This window comes from Artemia franciscana, chromosome 12 (assembly GCF_032884065.1).
Source record: "Artemia franciscana chromosome 12, ASM3288406v1, whole genome shotgun sequence".
Taxonomy (NCBI): domain Eukaryota; kingdom Metazoa; phylum Arthropoda; class Branchiopoda; order Anostraca; family Artemiidae; genus Artemia; species Artemia franciscana.
Window position 1 is genome coordinate 34805607 of NC_088874.1, and position 13597 is coordinate 34819203.

The 13597-nt window shown below is 33.0% G+C and overlaps 1 protein-coding gene across 1 annotated transcript in view; it reads right to left on the minus strand.

Annotated features, from left to right (window-relative positions):
• The window catches only part of LOC136034029 (HEAT repeat-containing protein 3-like), a 66513-nt gene that overhangs the window by 9556 nt on the left and 43360 nt on the right, over positions 1–13597 (minus strand). Inside the window, exons 8-10 of the mRNA XM_065715089.1 lie at positions 10015–10273; positions 7430–7566; positions 4517–4590 (exon numbers count right to left, since the gene is read on the minus strand). Of these exons, the coding sequence (XP_065571161.1) occupies positions 4517–4590; positions 7430–7566; positions 10015–10273 (470 nt within the window). The remainder of the gene's footprint in view (positions 1–4516; positions 4591–7429; positions 7567–10014; positions 10274–13597) is intronic.

Consider the following 13597-nt stretch of genomic DNA (forward strand, 5'->3'; position numbering starts at 1 on the left):
AAGGGTAAGAATTGTAAAATTAGATATATTAGCCATAGTTAATAATCTCTGTTTAGTTTTTAATTTACTCCTCGTGACTAGATGCCTTGGGAACGATGGACTGCCACTCCTAGAGATCTCCCTAGACAGAGATCCTCACCCTTTCTTTGGTGTTTTCATTTAAAAATGATTTTCTTTTAGGACTTCGTAAAAAAAAAAATATATAAAAACAACAAAAAGGTACACCGTAGACTACAAATATGTATTTGCCCCCACTCCCCATTGGTATGAATTCCTATGATGGAGATTCCAGCTTTTTTTTATTTTATAGTGTTTGCTACAAGTGTAACGTCGTACGTTTGGAAGTTTTTCAAATTTTATCTTTACGATTCAGGCCTTACATTGTTTTCTACATTTACATTCTGGAGCGGTTTTGCTAGCGTTTTATAAATTCTTTTCTTCGATTCAACATCAGCACTGCCACTAGGGAAAAAACCACTCACCAAATCCTCAAAAAATGCAGGACTATGCACCATGATGCACCATAGATGCACCATGAATGCAAGTATACCCAAGAACAGAAACTACAGTACTTAAAAATTGCTTATGACTGATTACCTGACGATAATCTACTAATCAGAAAGGACTTTTCATGCTTAAGTTCCTTAAGGTTAGTCTGTATGTGGAAATTTCGAAGGCCAATAATGTTTTTGCCCAAACCATCAAACTGATTTTTACCCGTCCAAAACGCTTCAGAAATTTCTCCAGTTCAAATTAAATTAAATCAAATTAAATTTAATCAAACCAAATTAAATTATAAGTTCAATTAAATTATAAGTATAAATCAACTCTATTTTTTTTTATTTTAGAGTAATTTCTACAAACCTGAAGTACCAGTTTTGATTTGGTTCAAATTAAAAATCATTTTTAAAACACTAAAATAACTACATATTATTATCACAAAAAAACCTTGATTTTTTCACCCTGATAATACAATAAAACGTAATGAAGAAGATAAGATAATTTTCACAGCCTTATTTGTTTTTATGGCTTGTTTTCTTTTTACATTGTTCTAACTTTTGGTTTTTATTTTTTCTTCTTAATTTTGCGCCACAATGGGCAGACTAAAAGTTTCTACCGAAATATTTGGACGGTGTACTCTTTTTTCACTGGCTCTGATTTTTTCTCTTTTTTTTCATTTTTTTTTTCTATTTTTTCTATTTTTTTTTCTTGATTTTTTTCTATTTTTTTTTTGATTTTTTTCTTTGGAAAAAAACTAGTTTTTTTCTTAGTTAAATTCCTTCTTTTTGTCATGCTTTTGAGACCTGCGTGGTCAAAAAAATTATTGAGTTATTCAGCGTTCACGAAAGTAACCTCTTTAATAAGGGGTGACTTTCGCAACTCCCTTTACTGAACCCAGTTGAGGCCAAAATCTAACAGCAGAAAAGCTTGCAGTAGACCATTACCCTTATATAGTATTGCAAAAAAAAAACTTGTGACAAAATTTTCCTAAGACTGACAACGAGAAGAAACATGTGTTTTCATTCAACGAAAGGCTAATTAGATAGAAAACAAAAATAAAAGTAGCAAAATTTAAATTGGGCTGTAATCCCTCCCCCTCTTTCTCTCTGGAAGCACCTAAAGAAGACTAAACCTAACAAAATTTTTCACTTTAGAATGTCAAAAATCATTCTTTTAGAATCGTACTAAATAAAATATACAAATGACACGGTAGGTTTGGTCTTTCTATATATCTCTTACTTAGGCAACTCTAAGTAAGACTAGTTACTATGGCTACGTAAAGTGTTACAACAGCTTTTGATAGGCTTCGCCAAAGAAGTTCAAGTTCTTTAATATTAACAAAGGATTTTTTTTCAATACTATCAAAATAATGACCTGCAGTGCGATAATAGCGGCTCGTGTGTGTGTCATAAAATCAACAATAAAAAGTAAATATTACAATCTCAAAAACAACGAAAAAAAAAAAAAATGGCCACAAATAGTAGCAAAAACAAAACACCGAATAAAGTAAAAAAATAACCAAATAAAAATAAAATGTAATAAGGAGCGAAACCCAAAACCTTAAAAGAGGCCTTAAAACCCAACTTTCGAAAAATATACCCCAATTTGCCAGTGTTATTTGAAGGGGCGCTGAGTTCCCATTGTCTGATGCATATTTTGGAACGCTGTGCATATTGCACAGTTCCACCATACTTGGCACAGTCCCAAAAAACACTTAGCATACTCTCCCGAAAATGTTTGACCACTCCAAATTCAAATAAAGTTAAAAACTACTCATTAGATTATTTTTTAAACTAATTTTTTTTTCCAATTATTTAGATAGTATTCCATAGATTCCAATTATCTATGACGTGAAAAAAACGAGATTTTTAGGATTTTGTTGAAGACTGGCGAACTCCAGAACTGCCACGGGTAAAATAAGAATGTGAAATCTGATTATCATCCTGAAAATAAATATGATGCAAATAATATGATATGCAAATAATATTATTATTTAATATTATAATAATAACAATATAATAATAGTAGCTATATAATAATAATAATAATAATAATAATAATATAATAGCAATGTCTATATTAGTAGGGGGTAACATAATAATAATAATATTACAATATTATTATGCAAATAAAAGGCAATCAGGCAAAAGATGTTGAACATGTTTTATCACATAAAGTACAGAATGGAAAGAAGTGAAAAGATACAGCGGTGGAATATTTAGTATTTGAAACACACATCATGTTGAAGATTCACCAGGGTAAGAATAAGGGGCTAGGCAGGCAATTTTTCCAATTTGGCGGAGTGTTACGAGGGCAACCCATTGGTTTTGTTTACCGTATACCGTATTCATAACCTCTTCAACATTTTTAAAATGACGAGTCTCACGAAGAACCTTATTAGAGAAAACAAAGGGCCACGGGTATGAAATTCCGTGCAGGAAGGGCATTCTAGACCGTCACTAAAATTATTATTAGAAAAAACAAAATGATGCGAAGTTTTTGAAAGACGATCTCAAATTCCCTGTAATCAGAAAACCAGCTTTATTCTCAATTTCTTGGCATCTAGTCAACATTGCCAGTTTTCAAATGCAATAGGTATACAAGCTTAGACTTTTTTTTTGACTTGAAAGACAGTATTTATTAAATACCTACAATTCACTTCTATGTTTTTCACAGAGTGATTGCCACAAAAGTGCTTCTACTAATTGTAATTAGTTTACAATTTTAATAATTTTACTAATTTACCAAAAAGCACTAATTACTGCAAAACTACAGCATTGCTTTGCAATGTTGCTTATAATCGTTGCGCATACATTTGCATAAAGACCCTTTCTTTAACCTAAAAAATATCTGAAACTAATAAATACAGATCAAATAGTACAAGTATGAAATAACACATTTGTGACGACAAACGATTTACGATTCTTACTTACAAGTCACTCAAGTATGATAGAGCAGAAATCCTACAGCGATGAAAATTTTGGCTCAAGCCGGATAGCACCAGTACTGCGCCAGTGTTTAACGGTCTAAAATTCCCTGACAAACGCCTCTTTCACAACAGGTCTCATCCTATCCAAATTCAAGCAAAAACAGACACTTTAATAAGAAAAGTAGGTAGGACATAGAAGCAATGGAATAAAAAAAATCGCATCCTGGCCAATGGTCTGCGTAGCGCGTGTACCGGTCTTCTGATTTTCTACTCCAGCCGAGAGTGCAATGTGTGGTAGGGGGTAAATCATAGGACGCTTCCATTGTTTTCTCCCTCAAATTTTCCCAGGTGCCCATTTAGAGTTGGATTAACTGTAGCTGAGCTCACTGAGGCACACGATTTAACCCCGTTCCAACCAAATAACCAGCAACACCAGGACTCCAACCACTGTCCTCTGGATTTCAAGTGTAGAGTGCTAACCACTGGACTAGGTCGGAAGCTAGAAGTGATGCTCATAGTAGAAGCTCGGATAGAAGTGACGGACGCTTTTAAAATTCATCCACTTTCTCCCCATAGTCAAACACTATTTTCTCATAAGTTCCAAGCGGTTTGGAGGTCGGAGAAAGGGAACACGTCTCTGAAATAGTCATTTTCATGTCCCATTTCCCTGGATACTTGAGATTGATATATATCAATCTCATCAATGAAGTAAAATACATGCCAACCTTTCTGCAAAAATTGTGCGCTGGAACATAAATTTAGAGAACCAGAAGCCCAATTTGAGCCTCCAATCATAAGAGCTTATGTAAAGTCTGTTGGTATAACAAATTAAAGTCAATACGACAAATCAACGGTTTGTTTTGGTTTAGTTTAGAGGTTATTAATTTATTATTGATTAACGAATTTGATACAATATTTAAATTATTATAAAAGTAAATTATGTAAATAAATTTTAGCGTTACTGAACTATTAAATAAATAGATTTGTTGTCATAAGAGAATATTAAAAAGATATAGAAGATATTAACTATAGAAGATAGTTAAACTATGAATAGAAAATTTATTTATTAATAAATTTATAGCTCACCTCTTTTAACTTTTCTGTAATACTCCTAACTGTATTAACAGCAGCTTCTGCTAAATCTGACTGCGTAGATACTTCTGAAATAATATTCTTTTACCTATTTTTCTACATCGCCTATTTTTCCTCTATCCGAAAGAACAAGAGAAAATGACAAGAAAAAAAAAAAAGAAAAAGAGTAAAAAACTGGAGACCAGAAAGAACAAAGAAAGAGACAAAATAACATAGAAAAAAGGAGACCAATTAACATGAGCGGAAAATGACAAGAACAAGAAGAAAAATTCGAAACCAATTTAACTAAGTCTAAAAATAAGATTTCTAATCCCTTTCACAGGATTGGCGTTAGGTTAATAATATATGCCAAAAACTTGCCCCTTTTTTAATCAATTCGGCTTTTAAAGGAGTTCAATCAACAAATCCATATATCTGAATAAATAAAGAGTCACAGAGAAGTTTCAGCTTTTGAGAGAGAGTCTTCCACCCATTTTAACAAACAGATAAAACTTAATAGCCAGGGCCTGTAAAAAAATTCAAATTCCTAGGGAACAAAAGATTAGGCCTAAATTGAGCTTTAAATTTAGGCCTAAATTTTGCCTTGGGCCAGCCTCAAAGTTTACGTCTCAAGGTAGTAATAATTTAGTATCACCAGATATCAGATACGACATATGTCTGCTCATCGCTGTAAATTTTGGTTATATATTCAAATAGTTGATTATAATAAGGGCCAAAGAGAAACTATGGCTGTGTCAAAGAGTTATTTCTTCAAAACGTTCACGGAAAAGATTAAAATTGGCTTCAAACGGCCAGGTAAAAAAAATCGAAATATTACAAAAAATCCATTAACTAGAACCTGATTAAAATTATTTTAAACTAATCAAAAGCTAATTAAAAACTTCTGCACTGTTCACTCCAAAAACATAGTGACGATACTAATAGTTCAGTTCCACCCTAGCCGTCCTGGCCGAATGGGTTGGTGCGCTAGATTCGTGATCCCTTGTCTGAGAGGACGCGGGTTCGAATCCCGGTGTACCCAATTCTTCAGTTTGGGACGGGGGTCAGTGGCGTGACTCTGTAAGCTGAGCAGAGTCGACTCAGCTCTAAATGGGTACCTGGAGAAATCTGGGGAAGGTAAACAGAAAGGGTGTGCGAAAGCACAGGATGGCTGGCCCCCAACCCCCCATTGCACTTCCTGGCTGAAGGGCCAAGAAACGGAGACCAGCACCGCCGGTACGGACTGTAAAGTCTAATGTCGTATCCTTTACCTTTTTTTCCCACCCAAAATCTTGTTGAGACACACTTGCATGACGCTCTAATTTCTGTTTAATTATTATAATTATTATTTAATTATTATAATTTTTGACGCTCTAAATCAGCTGTTTACAGAAAGGGCCACAGACAAATTTGGTCTTCTGAGGCAGTTCTTTCTTCCACCCCTTTTCATCAAAAAATAGAATTTAGATCACTGGATGAACATATTGTGTTCAAACACTTTTACTAAATGGATTTACAATGAAATACTAACCTTGAAACAAATATTATAACCTATTTTCATATCAAGAAAATATAGAAAGACATTATTATTTTCAGGGGTCCTAAAAGGGCTTAAAATTAAATCTGCAAAAAAAGCAATCGTTATTATTGAGAAAGAGCATAAAAATGGCATCTAGTGGTATTTCAATTTATCTGTAGGTCAATAATATGAACAACGAAATATTTACCATTTAGGCTATATATTTGACCATTAGAAGGGGTAAATTAAAGTGAAATGCTTTAAAACTGATATAGCCTAGGCTAGCCTAAATATTTTAAATTTTTCAGTGTTTGCTTTTGAGGAGGTCAACCTCTGCAATAGCACAAAGGTTGAAAGCTTTTTCCAACCCGAAGAACATAAGATTTCACCTCTGGCACCAGACGCCAAGAACTAAAACAGAACTAATTATTCTAGATTTTTAAACATCTACGTTATCTTCAGATCCTTTCTTCTGTTAAATTTGGTTGGCCTGTTAAACTTGGCCTTAAATTTGATTGTTAAATTAATTCAAACAGATTGCCCCTTTTGCACTCTCTCTGGCTATTAATACTCCCTATAAAATCAACTTAATTATTGATACAGATAAGTTTTCTTTTTGATAAGAATTAATTGCCCTTATATTATACTAACCTTAATTACCCTTCTCTGGTTAATTAATTACCCCTTTACAGTTATTATATAACCTTAATTATTACAATATAATTATTAATTATACCTATATTATGCTACCTTTAATCACCCTTTTATAATTAATCAATTATCCTTATATAGTTATTACGTAAACTTAATAAATATTACCTTGTTATCAATTACCCTTGTACAGTTAATTATCAGTTTGAAGAAAGATAAAAAGAGACAGTACTGTTTCATAGTTCCGTGTTAGAAAGTGCACTTTAGCTCCATTGGTTTATTCTTGTGACGTAATTGGGTAAAACAATCGCATTGTTCTTAATTTTCAGAGAGACAAATATTCCCTTCCTTTTAAAACTTACTTGGTTTCATAACCGTGTTAAGCTGAGAACTTTACGAAAATGAATTTCCAACAGACGTGAACCCATATAATTCAAGATCTCATTGGTTCTTTTGTATAAAATTTTAAGCCAGTAACAGAACAAAATATTTGAATCATAACATTTTTTACAAGTCATTTCACTGTTTCTTGGTGCACTCTATCTGGCAATTATAGCCTATAAGTTTATTTATTAATTCTATACTTGAGCTTAAAAACAAATTAATTGTTTTTTTCTTTAACTGACCATTTATTAACTTACTGCTTACCGTTTCACTTAACATCTATTAATTTAAATTCAATATCAGGTTCAATACGGGTTTTAATTTCACGAATTTACTCATTGTTACTAACTTAACTGTAAGTCAATTTAACTTACCGTTTGTTTGAAAAAGCATTTGGTTGAGGTCACACCATGCCTGAAAGAGATTATCAACTCCACCAAAGTCTTGAACAGACAGCAGAGGCACTAAGTTTCCAAGACAAAAGAAAGCATCACAACGAAGAGATTTTATTCTAGAAAAATAAATGAAGTGAACAGCATTGCCAAAGAATAAATCTATTTTTGCAAACACTTATTTTATACAAGACATGCCAAAGCTTTGGCAAGTTTTATTTCACCGAAGTCTTGAACATTCAATCTCCCTAAAGGGTGCAGCATTCTCTCAATTAAATAATATTTGGACTTGCAGAAAGTACATTCTGAAGCTGAAGTAACATGCTCAGTAGCAATTTAGTATCCATACTGACATATGGATGCTATTCCTGGAGTTTACCTAAAGCTGTAGAGAAAAAGTTACTTAATATGAGAATAGTTACCTACGAAGAACAGTTCCGTAGCTGCGTACAATCTTCAAACAACAGTTTGAAGATTCAACTCCTCCGTCAGCACGATCTTCCGAGAATATGTATCGAGAGTCTTCAACTTCAGGAACTAACCCAGAATTAATGGAGCAAATAATGCTACACATCAGTGGCCCAAATCAACATACCAATGGAATCGAATCCATTCCAGGTTAATATCAGTTCCCAAAGGTTATAACCTGGTCAGTCCTGTCCTAGTCTTTATGGAAGAAGACGAACAATCACGGCTCAATTCAGGGGGAAGGAGGTTAGGAGGCTTGAACCCCCCCCCCCACATCGAAGTGTTTGTCCGAAACTCATAAAAAAACGTAACAAAAATGAATACACCCCCCCAGAAAACAATTAGTTTGTAAGCCTGTTATGTGTTCAAAATATGCTTAGAATTAGCTCCTGTAGAGAAAAGGTTACTTGATCTGAGAACAATTACCTACGAAGAACTTAGCTTGATTGAATGGACTTACTTAGCTCAAGTGATAGACTACCTAGCACTCTTATCAGGTCTCTCACTAAGCGACTACAAATAACCGATGAAGTCAGACTAAGATGGCGGTGGTAGTGGGACCATATGAACGAGACGGAGAAGACTTTCGTGCAAAGTGTTAGACAATGCACCACGACTGGTCATTCCCTAGAAGTTAATACACCAGGATTGGTCATTCCCTAGGAGCTAAGGTCAGAGGTATACATTCTTTTCTAATAATATGTGATCATTGGTTAAAAATCATACTATGTGGAGGTCAACTATTGCCGTCGTATACGCCACTAGGCATCGGAGGAGCTAATTCTAAGCACTTTTTGAACAAATAGCAGATACATTCAGCTATGAACACAAAATAAGGAACCATAATAAAGAGGTTTTTTCTAAAGAAATAAAGTAAAGTGAACAGTATTAACAAATAAAAATCTAGGTTTGAATCGACTTATTTTGTAGGAGCAGACGAGGTTTCTTGCATTTGATAGCCGTTGTATTTCCATTTTTTGTCAATTCTTCAATCTAGATTGAGAAATAAGTCTAACTAGAGGCTACTAGGAAAGCATTTAGTTAATAAAAATGGCGAAAATTACAAAATTATCGTTTCTCATCAAACCTTATTGTCACTCCTTATTCATTCTGCCTCTTCTGACGCTGATGTCTGATACGATAGTGCTAGAACTATTATTTTTACACTAAAAAACTTCAGTTTTTCTGTAATTTTACATTAAAAAAGACTTCAGTTTCTTGGGTAGTAGGATTTAAGTTATATGACTGTCAGCAACTATAATGGAGACTTTTTAGTTAAGTAATTGCAAAGAATTAGTGGTGAAAGCCACTGAAGTCAATTTAGATACGTTCATAGGGAATATTCTTCTATTTCTTGTTGGGATTATTCTGGAGACGCCTTTGCATAAGCTCATCACCAGAGTCAAGTTCAAGGTCCTCCAGTTGGTTGTTGCAGCTGAAATAGAACCAGGGTTCAATATTCCAAAGTAGCGATCAATTCCACAACACAATCACAGGACTACGTGGAATATTATTACGAATAACCAGTCAAGAAGATTTTGTCATAAGTAATGATTAAGACTTCTGGATTTTACTTCTTATTCTTGTTTCATTTATTTATTCATTTATTCATTTTTATTATTTATTCAGTTAAAAATTTAGCTCACGACCAAGATTCTTGTTTTGACTACTTAAGTAACAATTCGGATTGTGGATCTTGTCACAGAAAATCGAAATTGGAAATCGAGATTGTCATGAAAAACGCCAATTTTTACATTCTGGATTGTCAATCAATATTTTAGATTGTCAAAGAAGACGACTTTAATAATAGTAATAATTCTAGAAAATTGCAAATTTCGCTCTCAGCCAAAAGACCAGCCGAAATTCTCCTAGAAACGTTGTTCGGTCGTTTTCACTTTAATTACCGCGTTCTATCGAAAATCGGTAACACAAAAAATTACCGTCTTCTACTATAATATAGCTTTAACTAAATTCTTGATTTATAAACTTAATTTAATTAATTTAATAGAACTAAATAATATATAATTAGGTATAATTCAATTCATATACTTTTATATAATTACAATTCTAGCAAATGAACACATCTTAAAGCTTCATACCTTAATACTAAGCTTTTCCATCGCTTTGCATATTTCCCATTATTTGTTCTAATTAGATTTTCAGGAATTGAAATAGTTTTATTCAAAACTAATTGAAGAACGTGAGATCCACTGCTTGAATCTTGTCTGAATACACCCAAGATTGCTCCGGGTAGAGCACAGATATCTTCAGCAATGGTTTTCGGCATAGATTCATCTTTACCATTGACTACTTCACTTTCATCCTCTGATGTAACATCTTCCCAGTCTTCTGAGCCATCTAAAGAAAATAAAAAGCATTACAGACTTGCATAAGTCTGTGCACAAGCTCACATATATCAATTTTTTTTCTTATTAATTATGAGATCGAGCATTTGATTGGAAATAGAACAACCTTTTGCTCAATTTTTGCCGGATGTTTAGGTCAATTTTCGGTTTATTTGGTTTGAATCAACGATTTTGAACTTGTTTGGCGAATCTGGACCCTGAAAGAACGGTCCTTAGATTACTAAGAATACCAAATTAATAACAGCTTTTGCCTTAAGTACCCCTCTTTGATCTATTCATACCCAAGAAGCACAGTTTTCTAAAATATTCTTTTGATTATTTTAAAATTAAGAAGTTTATTGGGCAGTACCATCAGTGTTGCCATGTCGTACAGAGAAGATAAATAAGCAAATCTAATGGGTTAGATTTACGCTTTTCTTCCGTAGCGACTCTGTCATCAAAGGAAAGCTGCACCTTCTTAAGCTGTTCGCGCCATATATTTTTAGCTTATTTTTGTAGAACTTTCACTCACATTTCCCTTTCTACTCGCTGTCCTCAATTCACCACCTTGTATATTTGTACTCTTGTACTTCTGCCGCATGTAAATTTTATATTTGTGAACAATTTTTCGACCACTTCCGAATTTTCAATTATTTCTAAATTTTATATGTCAGTCAGTGTGGCACTTCCGACGAAGTGCACCTGCACTAATACAACATCAAAAGCTTCCCTTTTCTTGTATACTCACCCTCCCAGCCCCCTCAATATTTTTCATAAATGGTGTACTAACTGAAACTAAAGACCCCTGATATGATCAGAATGGTAATAAGCCTTAAATTGGGTACAGCAAAAAGTATAAAAATAGAAAAGACTTGATAACACAGCAAATATAGCAAATATTTCAGAACATAAGTGAAAGCGAGGGGCACAAAATGGATTAGGCTATACAAAAAATTATCTTTAAACTGGCTTTCTTCCACTCAGTGACTTTTTATTTATGCATTTATAGCTTAGATCAATTTGATACCTTTGTTATACAAAACTCAATCTATTTTGAATCATTTGTTTTTGCTTATATTCGTAGATTCTCAAAAAACAAATTCTCCTTCTTAGCCCATTTTTAAAATAAGCTTTATTTGTTATTTTTCTTTACATTTATTATTTCAAATGTGGTACCAGTTACTACAAGAACCTGCATAGCTGCACATTGAGGTCTTTTCGATTAAAAACCAAATTCCCAATTTTTTTTTATTTTTTTTTTAATGACACATGGTTGTGCAGGCTTCCACTGATATGGTTGTGCAGGCTTCCACAAATATAAGGATTATAGCGTAATCCTTTGTTATACAAAACTCAATCTATTTTGCATCATTTGTTTTTGCTTATATTCATAGATTCTCAAAAAAAAATTCTCCTTCTTAGCCCATTTTTAAAATAAGCCTTATTTGTTATTTTTCTTTACATTTATTATTTCAAATGTGGTACCAGTTACTACAAGAACCTGCATGGCTGCACACTGAGGTCTTTTCGATTAAAAACTAAATTCCCAAATTTTCATTTTTTTCAATGACACATGGTTGTGCAGGCTTCCACAAATATAAGGATTATAGCGTAATCCTTTGTTATACAAAACTCAATCTATTTTGCATCATTTGTTTTTGCTTATATTCATAGATTCTCAAAAAAAATTCTCCTTCTTAGCCCATTTTTAAAATAAGCTTTATTTGTCATTTTTCTTTACATTTATTATTTCAAATGTGGTACCAGTTACTACAAGAACCTGCATAGCTGCACACTGAGGTCTTTTCGATTAAAAACTAAATTCCCAATTTTTCATTTTTTTCAATGACACATGGTTGTGCAGGCTTCCACAAATATAAGGATTATAGCGTAATCCTTTGTTATACAAAACTCAATCTATTTTGCATCATTTGTTTTTGCTTATATTCATAGATTCTCAAAAAAAAAATTCTCCTTCTTAGCCCATTTTTAAAATAAGCTTTATTTGTTATTTTTCTTTACATTTATTATTTCAAATGTGGTACTAGTTACTACAAGAACCTGCATAGCTGCACACTGAGGTCTTTTCGATTAAAAACCAAGTTCCCAATTTTTTTTTTTTTTTTAATGACACATGGTTGTGCAGGCTTCCACTGACATGGTTGTGCAGGCTTCCACAAATATAAGGATTATAGCGTAATCCTTTGTTATACAAAACTCAATCTATTTTGCATCATTTGTTTTTGCTTATATTCATAGATTCTCAAAAAAAAATTCTCCTTCTTAGCCCATTTTTAAAATAAGCTTTATTTGTTATTTTTCTTTACATTTATTATTTCAAATGTGTAACCAGTTACTACAAGAACCTGCATAGCTGCACACTGAGGTCTTTTCGATTAAAAACTAAATTCCCAAATTTTCATTTTTTTCAATGACACATGGTTGTGCAGGCTTCCACAAATATAAGGATTATAGCGTAATCCTTTGTTATACAAAACTCAATCTATTTTGCATCATTTGTTTTTGCTTATATTCATAGATTCTCAAAAAAAAATTCTCCTTCTTAGCCCATTTTTAAAATAAGCTTTATTTGTTATTTTTCTTTACATTTATTATTTCAAACGTGGTACCAGTTACTACAAGAACCTGCATAGCTGCACATTGAGGTCTTTTCGATTAAAAACTAAATTCCCAATTTTTCATTTTTTTAATGACACATGGTTGTGCAGGCTTCCACTTAACTAATCAATCAATAAGACTCTTCTCCACTGTCCTTTGTATTTATGCCTCAAAGTTTGTAAATACGAGTTATTTGCAGACACAGAGCAGCACAGACGGGGCGGGATTAAGATTAAAAAAGGAAGTTCTTAAAATGAAGCAAGGGAAGTTTTCTTCATTAGACTTCACTGAAATGATTACTTGATTAAAAACAATTATTTATCTTCAACTGAGCTAAAAAGTAAAACATAATATTTCCACACTCCTTGGAAAAAGAGAAATTTTAAAAATAAAAGAGAATGCGTGTTAGCGGTCATCAAACAACTCATTGTAAGGAACTACAAGTAAAGAGCAACTCTTGCCAATAGTAACTACAACTCCAAAATATGAAACATTGACAGTAATATATACTTAAAAAAGATGATTTTTATGATGATTAAAAATATAAGTAGAAATCTTTTCGTCATTCCCAGGTTGCTTTTTCAGTTCCTAATCCACGTCGCTACTGTCTAAAGTAGTCTTGTAAGGCATTTCCTTGGGGCCCTATATGGGAAGAGACTGCCAAAAGCAAGGGATAAGCCAAATATGGGCTGTTAACACCCATATTTGTACGATATTG